At 45.4% G+C, this 18,505-nt stretch overlaps 1 protein-coding gene across 1 annotated transcript in view; it reads left to right on the top strand.

Annotated features, from left to right (window-relative positions):
- The window catches only part of VPS8 (VPS8 subunit of CORVET complex), a 170,889-nt gene that overhangs the window by 9,034 nt on the left and 143,350 nt on the right, over window positions 1–18,505 (top strand). Inside the window, exons 2-3 of the mRNA XM_073646517.1 lie at window positions 14,735–14,904; window positions 16,450–16,518. Coding sequence (XP_073502618.1) covers window positions 14,735–14,904; window positions 16,450–16,518 — 239 coding nt within the window. The remainder of the gene's footprint in view (window positions 1–14,734; window positions 14,905–16,449; window positions 16,519–18,505) is intronic.

Consider the following 18,505-nt stretch of genomic DNA (forward strand, 5'->3'; position numbering starts at 1 on the left):
TCTAAATAATAAAGCAAAGTATAAATATTTACATTACCATGTGGAATCATTACCGAAAATGAAGAAAAAAATTGGAGGATACCCCAAAGGAACTTTTATTAATTAATAAAAATATAAAGAAGTTACATCAGGAAGAAGAACTAAAAATCATGATTATTACTAAGTATACAAAAAATGGCGGCCTTTTAAAATGTGGAATTATGAAATTTTGGTCAATATTACAACAAGAGGTAATAGGATATTTAATTTTAAATTAACCTAGCTCTGTGTTTAAAAAACAAAATTTGACACATTTTTATTGGCCATACAGTTATAGCAAAAATAGCCCCAAAAATTTTTTACTAGTCATTTAAAAGCTGTTTTTTAATCCATATCGCAAAGGAATAAAGAACATCAAACCTGTTTTATCTTTCCCCTCATCAGAGGCAAATTAAATTGTCATCATAAAAATTCTGTTAATTGCTATACCAGGGGGTTTTATACTGCATCAAACATCCATGTCAAAAATTCTGTATAGGATGAATGAAGCGGAAGTCACTAGAAAGAATGTAGGAACTTGAACAAAATATCCGTAAGCAATTTATAGGGCACCCGCTTTCTAAACATTATAAGGAAAAACATAACGGAGATCTAAAGGGGACCAGATCACGCATATCCAATTTTGAACTGCTAATCACATTACTCTCCCTGAGATAAGGCGCTGGCAAACGTGTCAACTGGTTATTTTCTCATGAAGACCACAGGAGCGCCCCTGTGTATGGAAGTGTCGGCTAAGTTCTCTGTCCTCCAAATGATCAGCCTAAGCATCATTCGGCCAACAGGCATCTGGTGTATGTAGTGCCGGCGTCCCTGCCCTCTGCTAGGCAGGGACGCTGTTCCCCTCACCGCTCTGCTCCGTGCCCGGCGTCCCTCTCCCGCTCTGCTGGCAGCGCGCGCTCCTTCCCGGCCACTGTGCTTAGGGCGCGCGCCCTCCCTCCCTCTTAAAGGGGCCGCGCGCGCCGTCCTAAGGAGTCCCCGGCCAATGGCCGGAGGACTTTACCATATATAAGGCACCTCCTCCAAAATGGAGGTGCCCGAGCAATGTTGTTGCACCGTTCTACTCTGCTTCAGCCCTCAGGTCCCGTTGCCAGTTACCTGCCAGATTCCTGCCAGCTTGCTGTCCTAATCCTGCCTGATTTCCTGTTACCTGCCTGCCTGCCTGAGGTCCGACGGTCTGCCTTACAACTCCGGTCAGTCTGTCTAAGGACCAACTTGCCCGCTCACCTGGGAGCGCACATCAGCTACCTGCCTGCTTGCCTGAGGTCCGACGGTCTGCCTTACAACTCCGGTCAGTCTGTCTATGGACCAGCTTGCCCGCTCACCTGGGAGCGCTTCTCCGCTACCTGCCTGCTTGCCTGCCCGGAGGCTCCGCTGTCACGTGCTGTGACCACCAGCTATTCCAGACTCTTGCCCGCTCACCTGGGAGCGCTTCTCCGCTACCTGCCTGCTTGCCTACCTGGAGGCTCCGCCGTCACGTGCTGTGACCACCTGCTATTCCAGAGACTCTCGCTTGCTCACCTGGGAGCACACATCCTCCATCTGCCTTGCTAGCCTACCTGGAGGTTCAGCCATCACAGGTCGTACCTACCCCTTACCTAGAGACTGCCCCGGTCACTTGCCGTGACCTCCAGCCCGTTCTTCCAGAGACTGCCCCGGTCACTTGCCGTGACCTCCAGCCCGTTCTTCCAGAGACTGCCCTGATCACTTGCCGTGACCTCCTGCCCGTACACCCAGAGACTGTCCCGGTCACCTGCTGTGACTGCCTGCCTGGTCGCCACCCGCTCCCTTACAAGGACCGCTCCCTTGTATAGTAGCCCAGAGGTTCCGCCTCCCAGACCCGTTACAGTTTGCTCGGGCCATGGAACCCGGTGGCACCCAAGCTCCCTCGCTCTCGGACCTGTGTCATGAACTGTCCCGTCAAAGGTCCCAACAGGAGTCCATCCTGGGTCACCTGCGGAATGTCAATACTCGCCTGGACACTCTGACTGTTCCACCAACAACCTCCGCCAGTGCCATGTCTCGCAATCCGGCAGCTCCGCTGTCCACTAACACCATGATATCCTACCCCGGACCTCGGCTTTCTGCACCTCCTCGCTTCGGAGGCGACTCAGCCCAGGCTCGGGGCTTCATAAATCAGTGCACCCTGCACTTTGAACTATTGTCCCACCAGTTTAACTCCGACCGAGCCAAAATTGCATTCATCATGTCCCATCTCACCGGGGAGGCCCTGGCCTGGCTAAATCCTCTATGGGAGAGAGGAGACCCCCTGGTGTCCAACTCGCCTGCTTTTCTCACGGCTTTCCGGAAAGTCTTCGACGAACCCGGACGGAAGACCTCATCCGCATCATCGTTGCTACGCCTCCGTCAGGAAAGTCTCACCGTGGGCCAATATGCCATACGTTTCCGTACCCTTGCCTCGGAGCTGGCCTGGGATAACGACGCTCTGGTTTCCGTCTTCTGGGAGGGTCTGTCCGGCCGTATTAAAGATGAACTTGCCGGTCGGGACATTCCTACCACTCTCGATGACTTAATAACTCTTGCCACCCGGATTGACCTACGGTTCCAGGAGCGTGCCAGAGAGGTCACCCGTGAGAGGAGGTTACCACGTCTAGCTCCTACTTTTCAGAAACCCGTCACTCCTTCTGTCTCTAACCAGGTACACCCTCCTGAGCCTATGCAGGTCGACCAGACCAAGATGGTCAAGACCCGTCAGGACTTACGCCGTGCCGAGGGGACCTGCTTCTACTGTGGCAGTAAGGAGCACCGGATCCGTGCCTGCCCGGAGAGGTCGGGAAACGCCTGTGTCTAGGTTCGCTCAGAGAGGTCCACCTAGACAAGAATAAATCCTCTCCATCCCTGCTGTTGTCAGTTTCAATCGTCTACGGGGAGAACCGTTATTGCGAACTAGCCCAACTGGACTCTGGAGCAGCCGGGAATCTTATTTCACAGTCCCTGGTAGAGAAATACCGCATCCCCACCAAACCTCTGGCTGTACCCTTGTCTGTTGCTGCCGTGGATGGGGGGCTCTTACCACGCCCCATCCAACTCATCACCGAATCCATTACTCTGCAGGTGGGAATGCTGCATTCTGAAAGTATCTCCTTCCATGTTCTGCCTGGACTCTCTCACGCCCTCTTGCTAGGCCTACCTTGGCTCCAGAAACATGCACCCGTTCTTGACTGGCAGACCGGAGAAGTCCTTCGCTGGGGACAGGGCTGCCATAAGACCTGTCTGGTTCCCGTTCATCCCGTCCGTCCTTCTCCTACCCCAGCTAATCTACCTGGACTTCCGATTCCTTATTGGTCTTATGCTGATGTCTTTAATAAAAAGGAGGCAGAGACACTACCCCCTCATAGACCATACGACTGCCCTATCGACCTGTTACCTGGTACTTCTCCTCCCCATGGGCGTATTTATCCATTATCCGCTGCTGAGACCCGGTCGATGTCCGAATATATTGAGGAGAATCTGGCCAGGGGATTCATCCGGAAATCTACCTCCCCGGCGGGAGCAGGCTTCTTTTTCGTCAAAAAGAAGGACGGCTCTCTCCGTCGCTGTATAGACTATAGAGGCCTTAACCAGATCACGGTGAAGAATAAGTACCCCCTTCCGCTCATTCCGGAGTTATTTGATCGTCTGAGGGGGGCTAGAATCTTCACCAAACTGGACCTCCGTGGGGCGTACAACCTGGTTCGTATCCGTCAGGGGGATGAATGGAAGACGGCATTCAACACCCGGGACGGCCACTATGAATATCTGGTAATGCCCTTTGGCCTCTGTAACGCTCCTGCCGTCTTTCAAGAGTTGGTCAATGACATCTTCCGGGACCTTCTCTACTCCTGCGTAGTGGTGTACCTGGACGACATCTTGGTCTTCTCTCCGGATCTCCAGACTCACCGGAGGGATGTTCGTCAGGTCCTGCTCAGGCTCAGGCAGAACCATCTCTACGCTAAATATGAGAAGTGCCTCTTTGAGCAGACCTCGCTTCCGTTTCTGGGCTACATTATCTCTCAGACCGGCCTACAAATGGATCCTGAGAAACTGTCTGCCATCGAGAAATGGCCCCGACCAGAGGGGTTGAAGGCTATTCAACGGTTCCTGGGCTTCGCCAACTATTACCGCCTCTTCATCCCGCACTTCTCTTCCCGGACTGCCCCAATTTCCGCGCTCACCCGTAAGGGTACTAATCCCAAAGAGTGGCCGCCCGAAGCAGAGGAGGCCTTTCTTTCCCTAAAACAGGCCTTCTCTTCCGCCCCGGTGCTGCATCGCCCGGACGGCAACAAGCAGTTCTTCCTGGAAGTTGACGCCTCCTCCTCTGGAGCCGGAGCGGTACTTACTCAAAAATCATCTTCCGGGAGAATGGTAACTTGTGGCTTCTTCTCCAAACTCTTCTCCTCTTCTGAGCGCAACTATTCCATAGGAGACCGAGAGTTATTGGCCATCAAGCTGGCGTTGGAGGAGTGGCGTTACCTACTCGAGGGGGCTCTTCATCCGGTAATAATTTACACTGACCACAAGAACTTGGCTTACCTCCAGCATGCCCAGAGACTTAACCCGCGCCAAGCCCGGTGGTCCTTGTTTTTTGCTCGCTTTGATTTTGTTCTTCATTTTCGCCCGGCTGACAAAAACGTCAAAGCAGACGCCTTGTCCCGATCCTTTCTGGTGTCCGATCTCGAGGAAGAACCTAAACATATCATCGATCCCGCCAGAGTAATGCAGGTGGCTCCCGTGAGTCTAAATCGTCTCCCTCCCGGTAAGACGTTTGTTTCAGTACCTGATCGGGAAAAGATCCTACACTGGGGCCATTCGTCTAAACTAGCTGGCCACGCCGGTCAGAAAAAGACCCTCCGGCTTATTGCCCGGCACTATTGGTGGCCTACCCTGCACAAGGACATAATAGACTTTGTTTCTGCCTGTGTGTCCTGCGCCCGCAACAAAGTCCCGAGACATCTGCCAGCCGGACGCCTCCTTCCGCTTCCTGTACCTGCTGCCCCCTGGCAGCATATAGCAATGGACTTTATAACTGATCTCCCCGTCTCTGCCGGTTGTACGGTCATTTGGGTGGTCGCTGACCGCTTTTCCAAGATGGCTCACTTTATTCCCCTGCCAGGCCTTCCGTCTGCACCCGAGCTGGCTAAAGACTTTATCCGCCACATCTTCCGTCTTCATGGCCTGCCCCTCCACATCGTGTCGGATCGTGGGGTACAGTTCACCTCACGTTTCTGGAGAGCCACTTGTAAACTACTAGACGTCACCCTGGACTTCTCTTCCGCTTACCACCCACAGTCCAATGGTCAAGTGGAGCGGATCAATCAGAACCTGACCAGTTACCTCCGGCACTTCGTTAATGCCCACCATTCTGACTGGGTGGATCTCCTACCATGGGCCGAGTTCTCTTATAATAATCACGAGAGCGAATCCTCCTCCAAATCCCCGTTTTTTGTAGTCTTTGGTCAGCATCCTCGGATTCCTTTTCCTGTCTCCACCTCTGTGGACAACCCGGCTGCGGAATCTCTCGTTAGCAAATTTTCCTCCATATGGGAGAGTACCCGGTCCGCACTCCTTCTGTCATCCGAGCGTATGAAAAGACACGCTGACAAAAAACGCTTGGATCCTCCACAATTTCGTCCAGGAGATAAAGTCTGGCTCTCATCTAAATATGTTCGACTCAAGATACCTTCTTACAAGTTAGGGCCTCGGTTCATCGGTCCTCTGGAGGTCATCAGTCAGATCAACCCGGTGGCCTATAAATTGAAACTCCCGGCCAACTTACGGATCCCTAACTCCTTCCATGTATCTCTCCTCAAACCCGTGGTGCTTAACTCTTTTTCCAAGTCTACAGGTACGCCTCCTGCTCCAGTTTCTGCTGAGGATGAGTTTGAGGTAGAGAACATTCTTGCCACCAAAAGGGTAAGAGGAAAGACCTTTTTTCTGGTAGATTGGAAGGGGTTTGGTCCTGAGGAGAGAACGTGGGAGCCCCGGGAGAACATCCATGCCCCTCTCATCCTAGCTAAATTTCTATCTGGCCTAAAAAAGGGGGGGCCTAAAGGGGGGGGGTACTGTAGTGCCGGCGTCCCTGCCCTCTGCTAGGCAGGGACGCTGTTCCCCTCACCGCTCTGCTCCGTGCCCGGCGTCCCTCTCCCGCTCTGCTGGCAGCGCGCGCTCCTTCCCGGCCACTGTGCTTAGGGCGCGCGCGCGCGCCCTCCCTCTTAAAGGGGCCGCGCGCGCCGTCCTAAGGAGTCCCCGGCCAATGGCCGGAGGACTTTACCATATATAAGGCACCTCCTCCAAAATGGAGGTGCCCGAGCAATGTTGTTGCACCGTTCTACTCTGCTTCAGCCCTCAGGTCCCGTTGCCAGTTACCTGCCAGATTCCTGCCAGCTTGCTGTCCTAATCCTGCCTGATTTCCTGTTACCTGCCTGCCTGCCTGAGGTCCGACGGTCTGCCTTACAACTCCGGTCAGTCTGTCTAAGGACCAACTTGCCCGCTCACCTGGGAGCGCACATCAGCTACCTGCCTGCTTGCCTGAGGTCCGACGGTCTGCCTTACAACTCCGGTCAGTCTGTCTATGGACCAGCTTGCCCGCTCACCTGGGAGCGCTTCTCCGCTACCTGCCTGCTTGCCTGCCCGGAGGCTCCGCTGTCACGTGCTGTGACCACCAGCTATTCCAGACTCTTGCCCGCTCACCTGGGAGCGCTTCTCCGCTACCTGCCTGCTTGCCTACCTGGAGGCTCCGCCGTCACGTGCTGTTACCACCTGCTATTCCAGAGACTCTCGCTTGCTCACCTGGGAGCACACATCCTCCATCTGCCTTGCTAGCCTACCTGGAGGTTCAGCCATCACAGGTCGTACCTACCCCTTACCTAGAGACTGCCCCGGTCACTTGCCGTGACCTCCAGCCCGTTCTTCCAGAGACTGCCCTGATCACTTGCCGTGACCTCCTGCCCGTACACCCAGAGACTGTCCCGGTCACCTGCTGTGACTGCCTGCCTGGTCGCCACCCGCTCCCTTACAAGAACCGCTCCCTTGTATAGTAGCCCAGAGGTTCCGCCTCCCAGACCCGTTACAGTGTATATGGCTAGCTTTACTCAAGCCTTCATCTTACTCTGTTGGGGAAGCACTTGTACAGTGGGGGGAATAATTATTTATTTTTGTAAGTTTGCCCACTGACAAAGACATGAACAGTCTATAATTTTAAGGGTAGGTTAATTTTAACATTGAGATATAGATTAGACCCCCCCAAAAAAATCAAGAAAATCACATTGTATAAATTAGATAATTTTTTTTGCATTTTGCAGTGAGAAATAAGTATTTGATTCCTCTGGCAAACAACACTTAATACTTGGTGGCAAAACCCTTGTTGACAAGCACAGCAGTCTGACGTTTTTTTGTAGTTGATGATGAGGGTTGCACACATGTCAGGAGGAATTTTGGTCCACTCCTCTTTGCAGATCATCTCTAAATCATTAAGATTTTGAGGCTGTCGCTTGGCAGCTTCAACTCCCTCCATAAGTGTTCTATGGGATTAAGGTCTGGAGACTGGCTAGGCCACTCCATGACCTTAATGTGCTTCTTTTTGAGCCACTCCTTTGTTGCCTTGGCTGTATGTTTTGGGTCATTGTCTTGCTGGAAGACCCAGCCACAACTCATCTTTAATGCTCTTACTGAGGGAAGGAGGGTGTTAGCCAAAATCTCACTATACATGACCCCATCCATCTTCCCTTCAGTACGGTGCAGTCGTCATGTCCCATTTGCAGAAAAGCACCCCCAAAGTATAATGTTTCCACCACCATGCTTCATGGTTGGAACGATGTTCTTAGGGTTGTACTCATCCTTCTTCTTCCTCCAAACACGACGAGTTGAGTTAATGCCAAAGAGCTCAATTTTTGTCTCATCTGACCATAGCACTTCTCCCAATAACTCACAGAATCATCCAGTTGTTCATTGGCAAACATCGGACGGGCCTGCACATGTGCCTTCTTGAGCAGGGGGACCTTGCGAGCACTGCAGGATTGTGTTACCAATGGTTTTCTTGGTGACTGTGGTCCCAGCTGCCTTGAGATCATTAACAAGTTCCCCCCGTGTAGTTTTAGGCTGATCTCTCGCCTTCTCGCCTTTTGCATGGTGCCCCAGATCGATGTTGTTTGACAGTCATTTTATATTTCTTCCATTTTCTTACCATTGCACCAACAGTTATATCCTTCTCACCCAGCGTCTTATGGTTTTGTAGCCCATTCCAGCTTTGTGCAGGTCTATGATCTTGTCCCTGACATCCTTAGAAAGCTCTTTGGTCTTGCCCATGTTGTAGAGGTTAGAGTCTGACTGATTAATTGAGTCTGTGGACAGGAGTCTTTTCTACAGGTGACTATGTAAGACAGCTGTCTTTAATGCAGGTAACGAGTTGATTAGGATCGTCTAATTGGTCTGTAGGAGCCAGAACTCATAATGGTTTGTAGGGGATCAAATACTTATTTCTCACTGCAAAATGCAAAAACATTTTTCTAATTTATACAATGTGATTTTCTTGATTTTCTTTTGGGATATTCTCAATGTTAAAATTAACCTACCCTTAAAATTATAAACTTATTATTGTATGTTTGCTCACTGACTGTCTTTGTCAGAGAGCAAACATACAAAAACAACAAGGTATCAAACACTTATTTCCCCCACTGTATACTGGTCCCCCAAATATAATTATTATTCAGCTGTTTGGTTTGTATATCTTAGGAAATAAATTCTGCATTTGTTTGTTACCTGCTAAATGTATTATCTTTCTACGTCACCATCTGCTGGCCAGTATTTGTTTATCTCTCACTCTTGTTCATTCCAATTAAGTTGGTTCAAACTGGGCGAGGCTTCACACGGCAGTTGGTGGGTCACTTGCTCTTGGCAGCTATTTAATAGCCCTAGTTACTGTGAGACCGGGACCACTTGTGCTGGGTTTATGAAGTTATCGTTTTTTCACCAGCAGCAACCGTCTTTAGGGAAAGTTACAGTATTGTACCGACAAGTATTATTTCTCTATCCGGGTTAAAGTAAATCAAGTCTTGAATTGTACTGACGCTGTGGTTCTACATTCAAGTCTACAGACGCTGAGTCTGCGCTGGTCCTGTCTGCTCTTCATCTTGGATGCGGATGTAGGGAAAAAAAATCTCACAGCACCTTCTCAGTCAGCTTACACCTCCATTCGCCTTATGTGGAGACAGAAGAACTTGTCAGCCAACCACATTACTCACTTATCGTGAACGGTGGGTCATTAGCTTTAGAATCTGATGGATTATTGGCCAGTGTAAATGGTCCGAAGTTTAATAAATTACAATACTATTCCCAAATGGAAAACATCACTGTAAAGGATACTCCGCAAACTAAATATACTATCCAGTTCCACCAACCATTAAGTTTAGAGGAAGTCAGAGTATTTTGCCCAAAAATATAATCTTTATTGAATAAAATTAAAATAATAACACATACAAAAAAAGTGCATACCATAAATGCAAGACATAAATACAGCCATAGATCAAAAAATTACAGTCCCATAATTTAGGTCCCAACAGATTGATGTCACCCAGGATCATCCAACTACAATGATAAAATCATCCAAAGTGCAGTGCAGTAAAAAGTGCTTTTGTGCAAAAAAGTCTATCAAGGTACCCACTACTTCCACTGGGTGGCAGAAGAGCCTTCCTAATAATATAGTACGTCTCCTAAGATGTGCTCAGTGTACAGGTTGTGAGATCTAGTCATTAGATTAAAGAATTACCTGCTATTGGATTAGATCTCCAGTTACGCTGCATAGTCTCGCTGCACCAACGCGCGTTTCTCCCATATCTTCGTCAGGGGTATGCTGCTCTAGTTTATTTTGGTGATCATCTGAGTCTCAGTGACATAATCCTTGCTAATCAAACATTTTTGGCATATGCTAGCAATGTGTAACCAATGTCTTTGATAGGACAACGCCTTTAACCCCTTTCCGACGAGGCTACGTACTATTACGTGTGCGGCAATCGCACCCCACACAAGAGGTGCGATCGCCCCCGGGTGTCAGCTGATTGTCACAGCTGACACCCGGTGCTATGTGCAGGGATCGGTCCCGCACCCCTTCCTGCACATTAACCCCCGCAATGCTGCGATCGAAGTCGATCGCAGCATTGCGATGGCAAGGGGGGAGGTGATCGATAAACTCACCTCTGCTGCCGGTGTCCAGCGATGTCTGCGGCGGCTTACAGATGTCGTCATGACAACATCCGGGTCATCAAGAGGCAGGACGTTACTTTGGTCATGCGCAGTGCATGACCAAAGTAATGTCTCCCCTGTGTTCAGCGCTGACAGGCTGCATGGCAAAGGGAGCTGCTGCTCTCTATGCCATGCAGCCGATTAGGCTGCAAAAAGTGAAAGTTCCATAGTGGGACAATGTGTAAGAGTAAAAAAAAAAGTTGGAAAGTGAAAAAAAAAAATTTAAAAAATTGTAAAAATATAAAGAAAAAAAAATCATCCCCAAAAAATAAAAATATATTGAACCCATAATATTTATTTATTATGTAAAAAAAAAAAAAACAATAAAAGTCCACATAATTGGTATAGCTGCGTCCAGAATGACCTGACCGATAAAACTGTCCCACTAGTTAACCCCTTTAGTGGACACGGTAAAAAAAAAAAAAAAAGCAAAAAACAATGCTTTGTCATCATACCGCCAAACAAAAAATGGAATAACATTCGATCAAAAAGACGAATGTAAATAAAAATGGTACCACTGAAAACGTCATCTTGGCCCGCAAAAATCAAGCCGCCATACTGCTCCAACAACCGAAAAATAAAAAAGAAATAGCTTTCACAATAAAACGATACAAAAAAAATATTTTTACTGCAATGTGATTTGATTGATGTTAATGCCACTCAGGATACACACTTGTAAACCTGCAAACCACCCCAATTGATCAGTTCATCATCTACTACGGCTCACTGTCTGTAAAATAACTGTTGTTTTTAATTGTTTGTCAGCATATATGTAAAATAAATGGATTTATACTTTTTTACAAAAAATGCTGCATGTGTAATTACTCTGTTTTTCTAAGTAAAATAGTTTTTATTATGTAAAAGCGCCAAAACCTAAAAAAACAATATAAATGCGGTACCGCTGTTAACGTACTGACCCGAAGAATAAAGCAGCTTTATCAATTTTGCCACACGCAGAGCAGCATAAAAAAAAACCCATAAAAACAATTCCAGAATTGCTGTTTTTTGTTTATTCTGCCTCCCAAAAATCGGAATACAAAGATCAAAAAATGTCCTGTGCCCGAAAATGGTACCAATAAAAACGTCAACTTGTCCCTCAAAAAACAAGACGTCACATGACTCTGTCGGCGAAAAATGGAAAAATTATAGCTCTCAAAATATGGTGATGCAAAAACTAGTCTGCAAAAAAAAGCGTCTTTTAGTGGGTGACAGCTGTCAATCATAAAAACCCAATATGAATCTGGCATCGCTGTAATCGCACCGACCGGAAGAATAAAGTAATCTCATCACTTATACCGCACGAGGAACAGCGTAAAAAATAAACTCTAGGGTTAGGGTTGTATTAGGGTTGGGGTTAGGGTTGGGGATGGAGTTAGGATTGTATTAGGGTTGGGATTTTTTCAAAAGTAAAGAAAAAAAATGATGACAATATGGCGACCAGTGTTGAGCGCAAGTGCTTGCTACTTGAGTTTGCATCAGGTGCTCGGGTATACACTGAGTATCGCGGGTGTTCGAGTGAGATGCTTGAGTCTCTGCCCCATATGCTTCGCGGCCCAAAAAAACGTTGCTGCGATCGCCTGCCATGCATGAGCAATCCCCGCATGCTTTTTTTTGGGTGTCTAACAACCGTGAAACATGCGGGGCAGGGACTTGAGTATGTCACTCGAGCACCCGTGATACTTGGTGCATACCCGAGTACCCGATGCAAACTCAAGTAGCGAGCACTTGCGCTCAAGACTAATGACAACTTATTAAATATGATGACCTAATGTTATCAAATTCTGTCATACCTCTGGGTTTAAAATGTACACTATACCCCTTGATAAAATCCTTGAGGGGTCTAGTTTCCAAAATGGAGTTAATTGTGGGGGGTTTCCACTATTTAGGCACATTAGTGGCTCCCGAAATGCGACATGTCGTCCGCTATTGATTCCAGCCAATTTTGCATTCAAAAAGTCACACAGTGCTCCTTCCCTTCTGAACCCTGACGTGCTCCCAAACATTGTATTTTCCCCACAAATGGGGTGTTGGCGTACTCAGGAGAAATTGCACAACAGTTTTTAGGTTCAATTTTCTCCTCTTACCCTTGTGAAAATAAAAAATTTGGGACTAAAAGATCACTTTTGTGGAAAAAGTTAAATTTTTTTATTTTCACGGCTTCATGTTATAAACTTCTGTGAAGCACCTGGGGGTTCAGGGTGCTCACCACTCATCTAGATAAGTTCCCTGAGGGGACTAGTTTCCAAAATGGTGTCACTTGTGGGGGTTTTCCACTTTTAGGCACATCAGGGGCACATCCGCTAATTATTCAAGCAAATTTTACATTCAAAAAGTCAAATGGTGCTCCTTCCCTTCCGAATCCTGCTGCGCACCCAAACAGTGGTTTTCCCCCACATATGGGGTATCGGGTTACTCAGGAGAGATTGCACAAGAAATTTCATGGCGCAATTTCTCCTGTTACCCTTATGAAAATGCAAAACTGGGGGCTGAAAAACATTTTTGTGGGAAAAATGTGAAATTTTTATTTTCACGGCTCCAAGTTATAAGCAAATTCTAAATTCAAAAATTCAAATGGCGCTCCTTCCCTTCTGAGCCCTGCCGTGCGCCCAAACAGTGTTTTTTCTCCACGTATGGGGTATCTGCGTGCTCAGGAGAAATTGCAGCAAATGTTGGGGTTCATTTTTTCCTGTTACCCCTGCAAAAATAAAAAAATTTGGGTCTAAAGTAACATTTTTGTGAAAAAAGTTAAATCTTCATTTTTTTCTTCCCCATTCCAAAAATTCCTGTGAAGCACCTGAAGGGGTAATAAAGTTCTTGAATGTGGTTTTGAGCACCTTGAGGGGTGCAGTTTTTAGAGTGGTGTCACTTTTGGGTATTTTCTGTCATAAAGGCCTCTCAAAGTCACTTCAAATGTGATGTCCCTAAAAAAATGGTTTTGCAAATTTTGTTGTAAAAATGAGAAATCGCTGGTCAACTTTTAACCCTTATAGCTCCCTAACAAAAAAAAAAATTGGTTCCAAAATTGTGCTGATGTAAAGTAGACATGTGGGAAATGTTATTTATTAACTATTTTGTGTGACATATCGCTCTGATTTAAGGGCATAAAAATTCAAGTTTTGAAAATTGCTAAATTTTCGCTAAATTTCCGTTTTTTTTTCACAAATAAGCGCAAGTCAAATCGAAGAAATTTTACCACAATCATGAAGTACAATATGTCACAAAAAAAACAGTCTCAGAATCAGAGGGATCCATTGAAGCGTTCCAGAGTAATTACCTCATAAAGTGACAGTGGTCAGAATTGTAAAAATTGGCCTGGTCATTAATGTGCTCAGCACCAAAATCTGGATATGTTTCTGATTTTTATCTCAGTCTTGGATCAAACTTGCCCATTTGCCTGTGGGTCAATGAAAAAGATCAGACAGCACGCACTGTCATTTATGTACAGTTTAAAGGGGTATTCCCATCTCCAAGATCCTATCCTGATATGTAGTAGGTGTAATAATAATATTAGCAAATGCCTCCAGTTAGAAACGTAGTATAGTTCTTCTGATATGTCACTTACCCCATGTGCAGGGCACTGAAGTAGCTTAGGTATCCATGGTTACAACCACTCATATAGTGACAGTTAGTTAGACAGCTCTTAGTGGTCGTAACTATGGATACCTAAGCTACTGCATTGCTCTGCACATGGGATAAGCGACATAGCGAATCAGAAGAACTATACTAAATTCGTAATTGGAGGTATTTGCTAATATAATTACACCTACTACATATTGGGATAGGATCTTGGAGATGGGAATACCCCTTTAATATTCATGTTTCATAGGAAAAGCTTGATAAAACTTCTTGTATGCAAAAACCAAAATCAAAAAACGATTACACACTGCTGGTAAAAACTTTACAAATACTGATGAAATTCTGTTCCGAAACACTGATGAAAATAAATAAATAAATAAATTTGGCCCATTTTCAGGCACTTTTATCAAACTCTACCTGTTGGCTTTCATTGTGCCTACATTTTTGCATGTGTCACATTTTAAGCTGGGACTCCAATTCTTTGTGGCCATGCTTCTTTTGTCGAATTCACCAGAAAAAGTGTTTAATGCACATAATAAATCTACTAGGTGTGAGAATATCACTAAATATAATTTACCAAAGTGGCTAAAGCGACGGCATTTCTATTAGTTAGAAAAAAAATCCGAATTAAATTGGCATTTGATAAAAAAGTGCAACTACTAACACTTCGGCATTACCTCACTTTTTGCAAGAAATTATTTTATACCATCAAAAATGTCTTCATTAATTTCAGCTTTTTCCACTTTATTGGCGCTGGTCTGGAATACTAGATACAACCCGTGGACACAAGTGGCGGTGATTCTGGAAGAAAGCAGCCATATTCTCTAATTGCATACAGTCCATTTAAACTTTAAGCCAAAACTTTCTTGTTTTGTCATTTTTCCAGTGGAGTCAGAGCCTGGGGATGAAGATCTCAGTTCCAAGGGATGGGATTCGGGGAGACTTATTGCAGAAGCCGCTGGATTGTCTGGAAGTGTAGAAGATGAGCTCAATAAATCCCTGACTCGTGTTGGCTACCTGGATGTGGATAAGGACCTGGAATTAAAGCAGGAGCTGGTAAATATTATACTAGGTGCATGGCTTAATGCATAGACTAAGCTAGGTGCATATATTTAAGCCTCAGTTTATAGTAGACGTATCATTCAGTATAAAAACAAAACATATTTAATGGTGTTTTATGTGACTAAAATCAAAGATATTAAAGGGGTTTTCCTGCTTCCGGAGCCCATTTAGCCTTACTACAGCTTGTTTAAAACAAACAAAACAGTGCTTTCCTCACACTCCCAGGGCAGCACTGTGTCTCCGCCGCTGCTCCAGGTTCTCTGTTATAGCTCGGCCAATGTTGGCGGCACAAGTTGCTCAGAGCCGCTGAGATCACTGATTGGCTGCAGCGCTAGTAGCATGACATCAGCACTGCAGACAATAAAGGACACCGGGAGCAGAGGAGACTTTTCAGTTGACCTGGGGAGGGTGAGGACAGTACATTTTTTTTGTTTAAACAAATTGTAGCCAGGGGAGAGAGGTTTTCTAAAACGTTAAAACCCTTCTAGGTTGTGTTCACATGACAACTTTTTTATGCAGATTCCGCCGCAGAACCTGCTTGAAAAACTATCAGAAGACAATCAAAAGATTGAGCTTATGTGTTTCTATGTAAAATCTACTCTCTGTGCACATGCTCAGTCTTTTGCACATCTTTTAACTGCTTCAGGTTTCTAAAAACGCCAAGCGGTTAAAGACGTGACCTGTCCATTCTTCTGTCATTTTTCGCTCAGAAGACGCTCTGTACTTTACAATGCAAGTCAATGGGAAAGCTGAAAAGACACCCGAACATTTTTTGGAGCGTTTTGCCATTGCTTTTACTTAAAAATACACTGGCGGTTTCTTCATTATTCAATGGAGTGAAAAAAAATTACATTAAAAAAAGATGCCACAAAAGCCATGAGAAAACCCTCCACAAAACCGCCGGTGGCCAAAAGCATTATAAAAAGGCTCAGGAGACGAGTGAAAAATAGACACAAAAGATGCTTCAGAAAAAAAACGCCAGTTTGCTGAAGCCTCTTCTGTTTTAAAGGGGTTATCCACTACTCTCTTTTTGATCAAAATTTTCAGCCCGATAAAATAAAAAAAGCCTATACTCACATCCCGTGCCGGCGCCGTTCCAGCGGTGTCAGCACTCGCGGCCCAGGACTCTGGTGCGGGGGAATGACACGTGGTGCTCGGTGCTCAATCAGCGCTGGCATCACTGCCTCCGCCTTCATACATTTTGAACATGTATGGGCCCGATGGGGAGGGCAGAATACAGCAGTGGGGTCCCATCAATTTATTCTCAGAAAATCCATGAAAGGCCACGGTCCCACTATCAATATTTGGTCAGTATTCGGTTAGTACTTTTTCTCAGGAGTGGGAGCCAAAACCAGGAGTGGAAAAATCAGAAAAAAGGTATAATAGAAACAAGTCACCAATTCTGGTTTTTGCTCCCACTCCTGAGAAAAAATACTGACCAAATACTGATAGTGGGGTCGGGGCCTAACACTTACAAAGTACAGTTTGAAGCATTATTTTTTTAGACTACTTTTTTAATGTTATGCCTTTTTCCATTAGATTGATGACAAGGAATTTGATATCCCCCAAGTTGACACACCTCCAACTTTAGAAAGCATTCTGAACGAGGTGAGTTTCATGGTAGTTAAATTGTAACCCGAATTCTGTCCTTGGATCCATCTAGGGGTCGTCTTCCACCAGAACGCGCCCCTTTAATAGGGAATGTTTCCAAAGTTTTTGTTTACAAAATAAACAAGATACTGAAACATTTTCTTTTTTTCTTGTCTGTTTGTTTTCAGATTTTTGTGTGTTCTTTGTCCAGTATTCAGTTGTGGAGTCTTACATAGTTACATAAGTTGAAAAAACACCTAGGTCCATCAAGTTCAACCTTTCTTCACAAATTATACATTTTGGCACTAAATTATCTATAACCCACGATGTTATGTGTACTTCAGCTCTTTTTTAATAGCTGTTATAGTGTCGGCCATTACTACCTCTTGTGGTCGGGCATTCCTCAGTCTGACTGCTCAAACTGTAAAGAAACACAAATTTGTCTGAAATAGATTGAGGGCACCATGTCGCATTTAAAAAACCTATCGAGTACAAATACAAGATATGGGATGCAAATATTTCAAAAGTTTATTAACTAATAATTAATTAACAATCAAAGTGTATCTATATGGTATACAATTTGTAAACAGAAACAAGAAGATAGACACTCACTGCCCCAATATAATATTACCGTCGATTATCCTGACGTCACCTATATGTACAATCACATCAGAAAGGATATATATCATAAGAAAGACCATATATTGATTATACAATGTTTACACATATATAGATTATGGCTCAACATATGGTATTCACAGTAAATCAAGGTATATGAATGTGACAGTATATGACTAGAATAATATCAATAGCCCATACTTATTATAAAGAATTGACCATCACAGTTCCTACAGCTTGTATGGTCCCAGCATACACATATAATGCTCATACTGCAAACCTTATAATGCAAGGCTGCAATGGACTGGTTAAATACCTGTATTCATGCTTCTGGACCACAGAAACCAGGGGGAAGAGTGTGCAAATGCTTCGACGCGCGTTTCACAGCTCACAGATGCAACTTCATCAGGAGGTCCTTGCATCCTGACGAAGCCACATCTGTGAGCGGTGAATATGTTCTATTGCAAGAGGGGATTATATTTATATAGAGGACTATCATATGTGCCATGTCGCATTTGCAGGGCCACTAAGGTGTTTAAACAGCAGAAAACCCCAACAACTGACTCCATTTTGGAAACTACATTCCACAAGGATTTTATCCAGGGTATAGTAAGCATTTTGAACTTACAGGTACTACATAGAATTTGATAACATTAGGTCGTCATATTGAAAATTTTCATTTTTGTCACGAAAATGTTGTTTTAGCTCCAAATTTTTGGAGGAGGAAACACAAAAAAGTGGACGCCTCAGTTTGTTACTGTCAAAGATCGCAGCCAGTGGGGTCGACGCTGAACCACCCACGCCGTGATCTTTGGAGTGAACAGCTCTACCCTGCCCCCTATTGTCCGGACAATTACACGATTGGCCGATGATTAACAGAGGAGGCCGCAGGCTGTTTGCACTAATAGGCCAGTTATCGGGAAACTAATATTGAGCATATGGTATATACACCTCCGGATTCCAACACATGGAATATGTGTATATACCTCCCGTACGAACCCCACTATATCCACGATAACCCCAAACTACTCGCTGCCACCACCAAGTCGTTTTTCTGTATGAAATACAAACTGACTGGACGCCTGATAGGTTAGCATATGGCTTCAAAGCACAGTTACAGAACAAAAGGACAAAAGAGCTTCCACTGCCCTGTTTATGTATAAACACATGTACCCTTTTGTTGTCCAACTCTTTGAAAAGAGTTGTCCTGTCTATTTTAAACTGTTTAAGCACATGGCAGGTCTTGGATGGGAAGAAGCGCTACTTGGCTTTTAGAACGCTGATTCCATTAGACTAGATTGTGGGCTCCATTAGCCGAGCTCCTGAGGTGCCAGAACAGCAGAACCCCCCCCCCCCCCCCACCACCACACCAGAAATGACCCCATAT

This window comes from Phyllobates terribilis, unplaced genomic scaffold, assembly GCF_046119375.1.
Source record: "Phyllobates terribilis strain yellow unplaced genomic scaffold, ASM4611937v1 Scaffold_9__5_contigs__length_417890890, whole genome shotgun sequence".
In the NCBI taxonomy this organism is placed as follows: Eukaryota; Metazoa; Chordata; class Amphibia; order Anura; family Dendrobatidae; genus Phyllobates; species Phyllobates terribilis.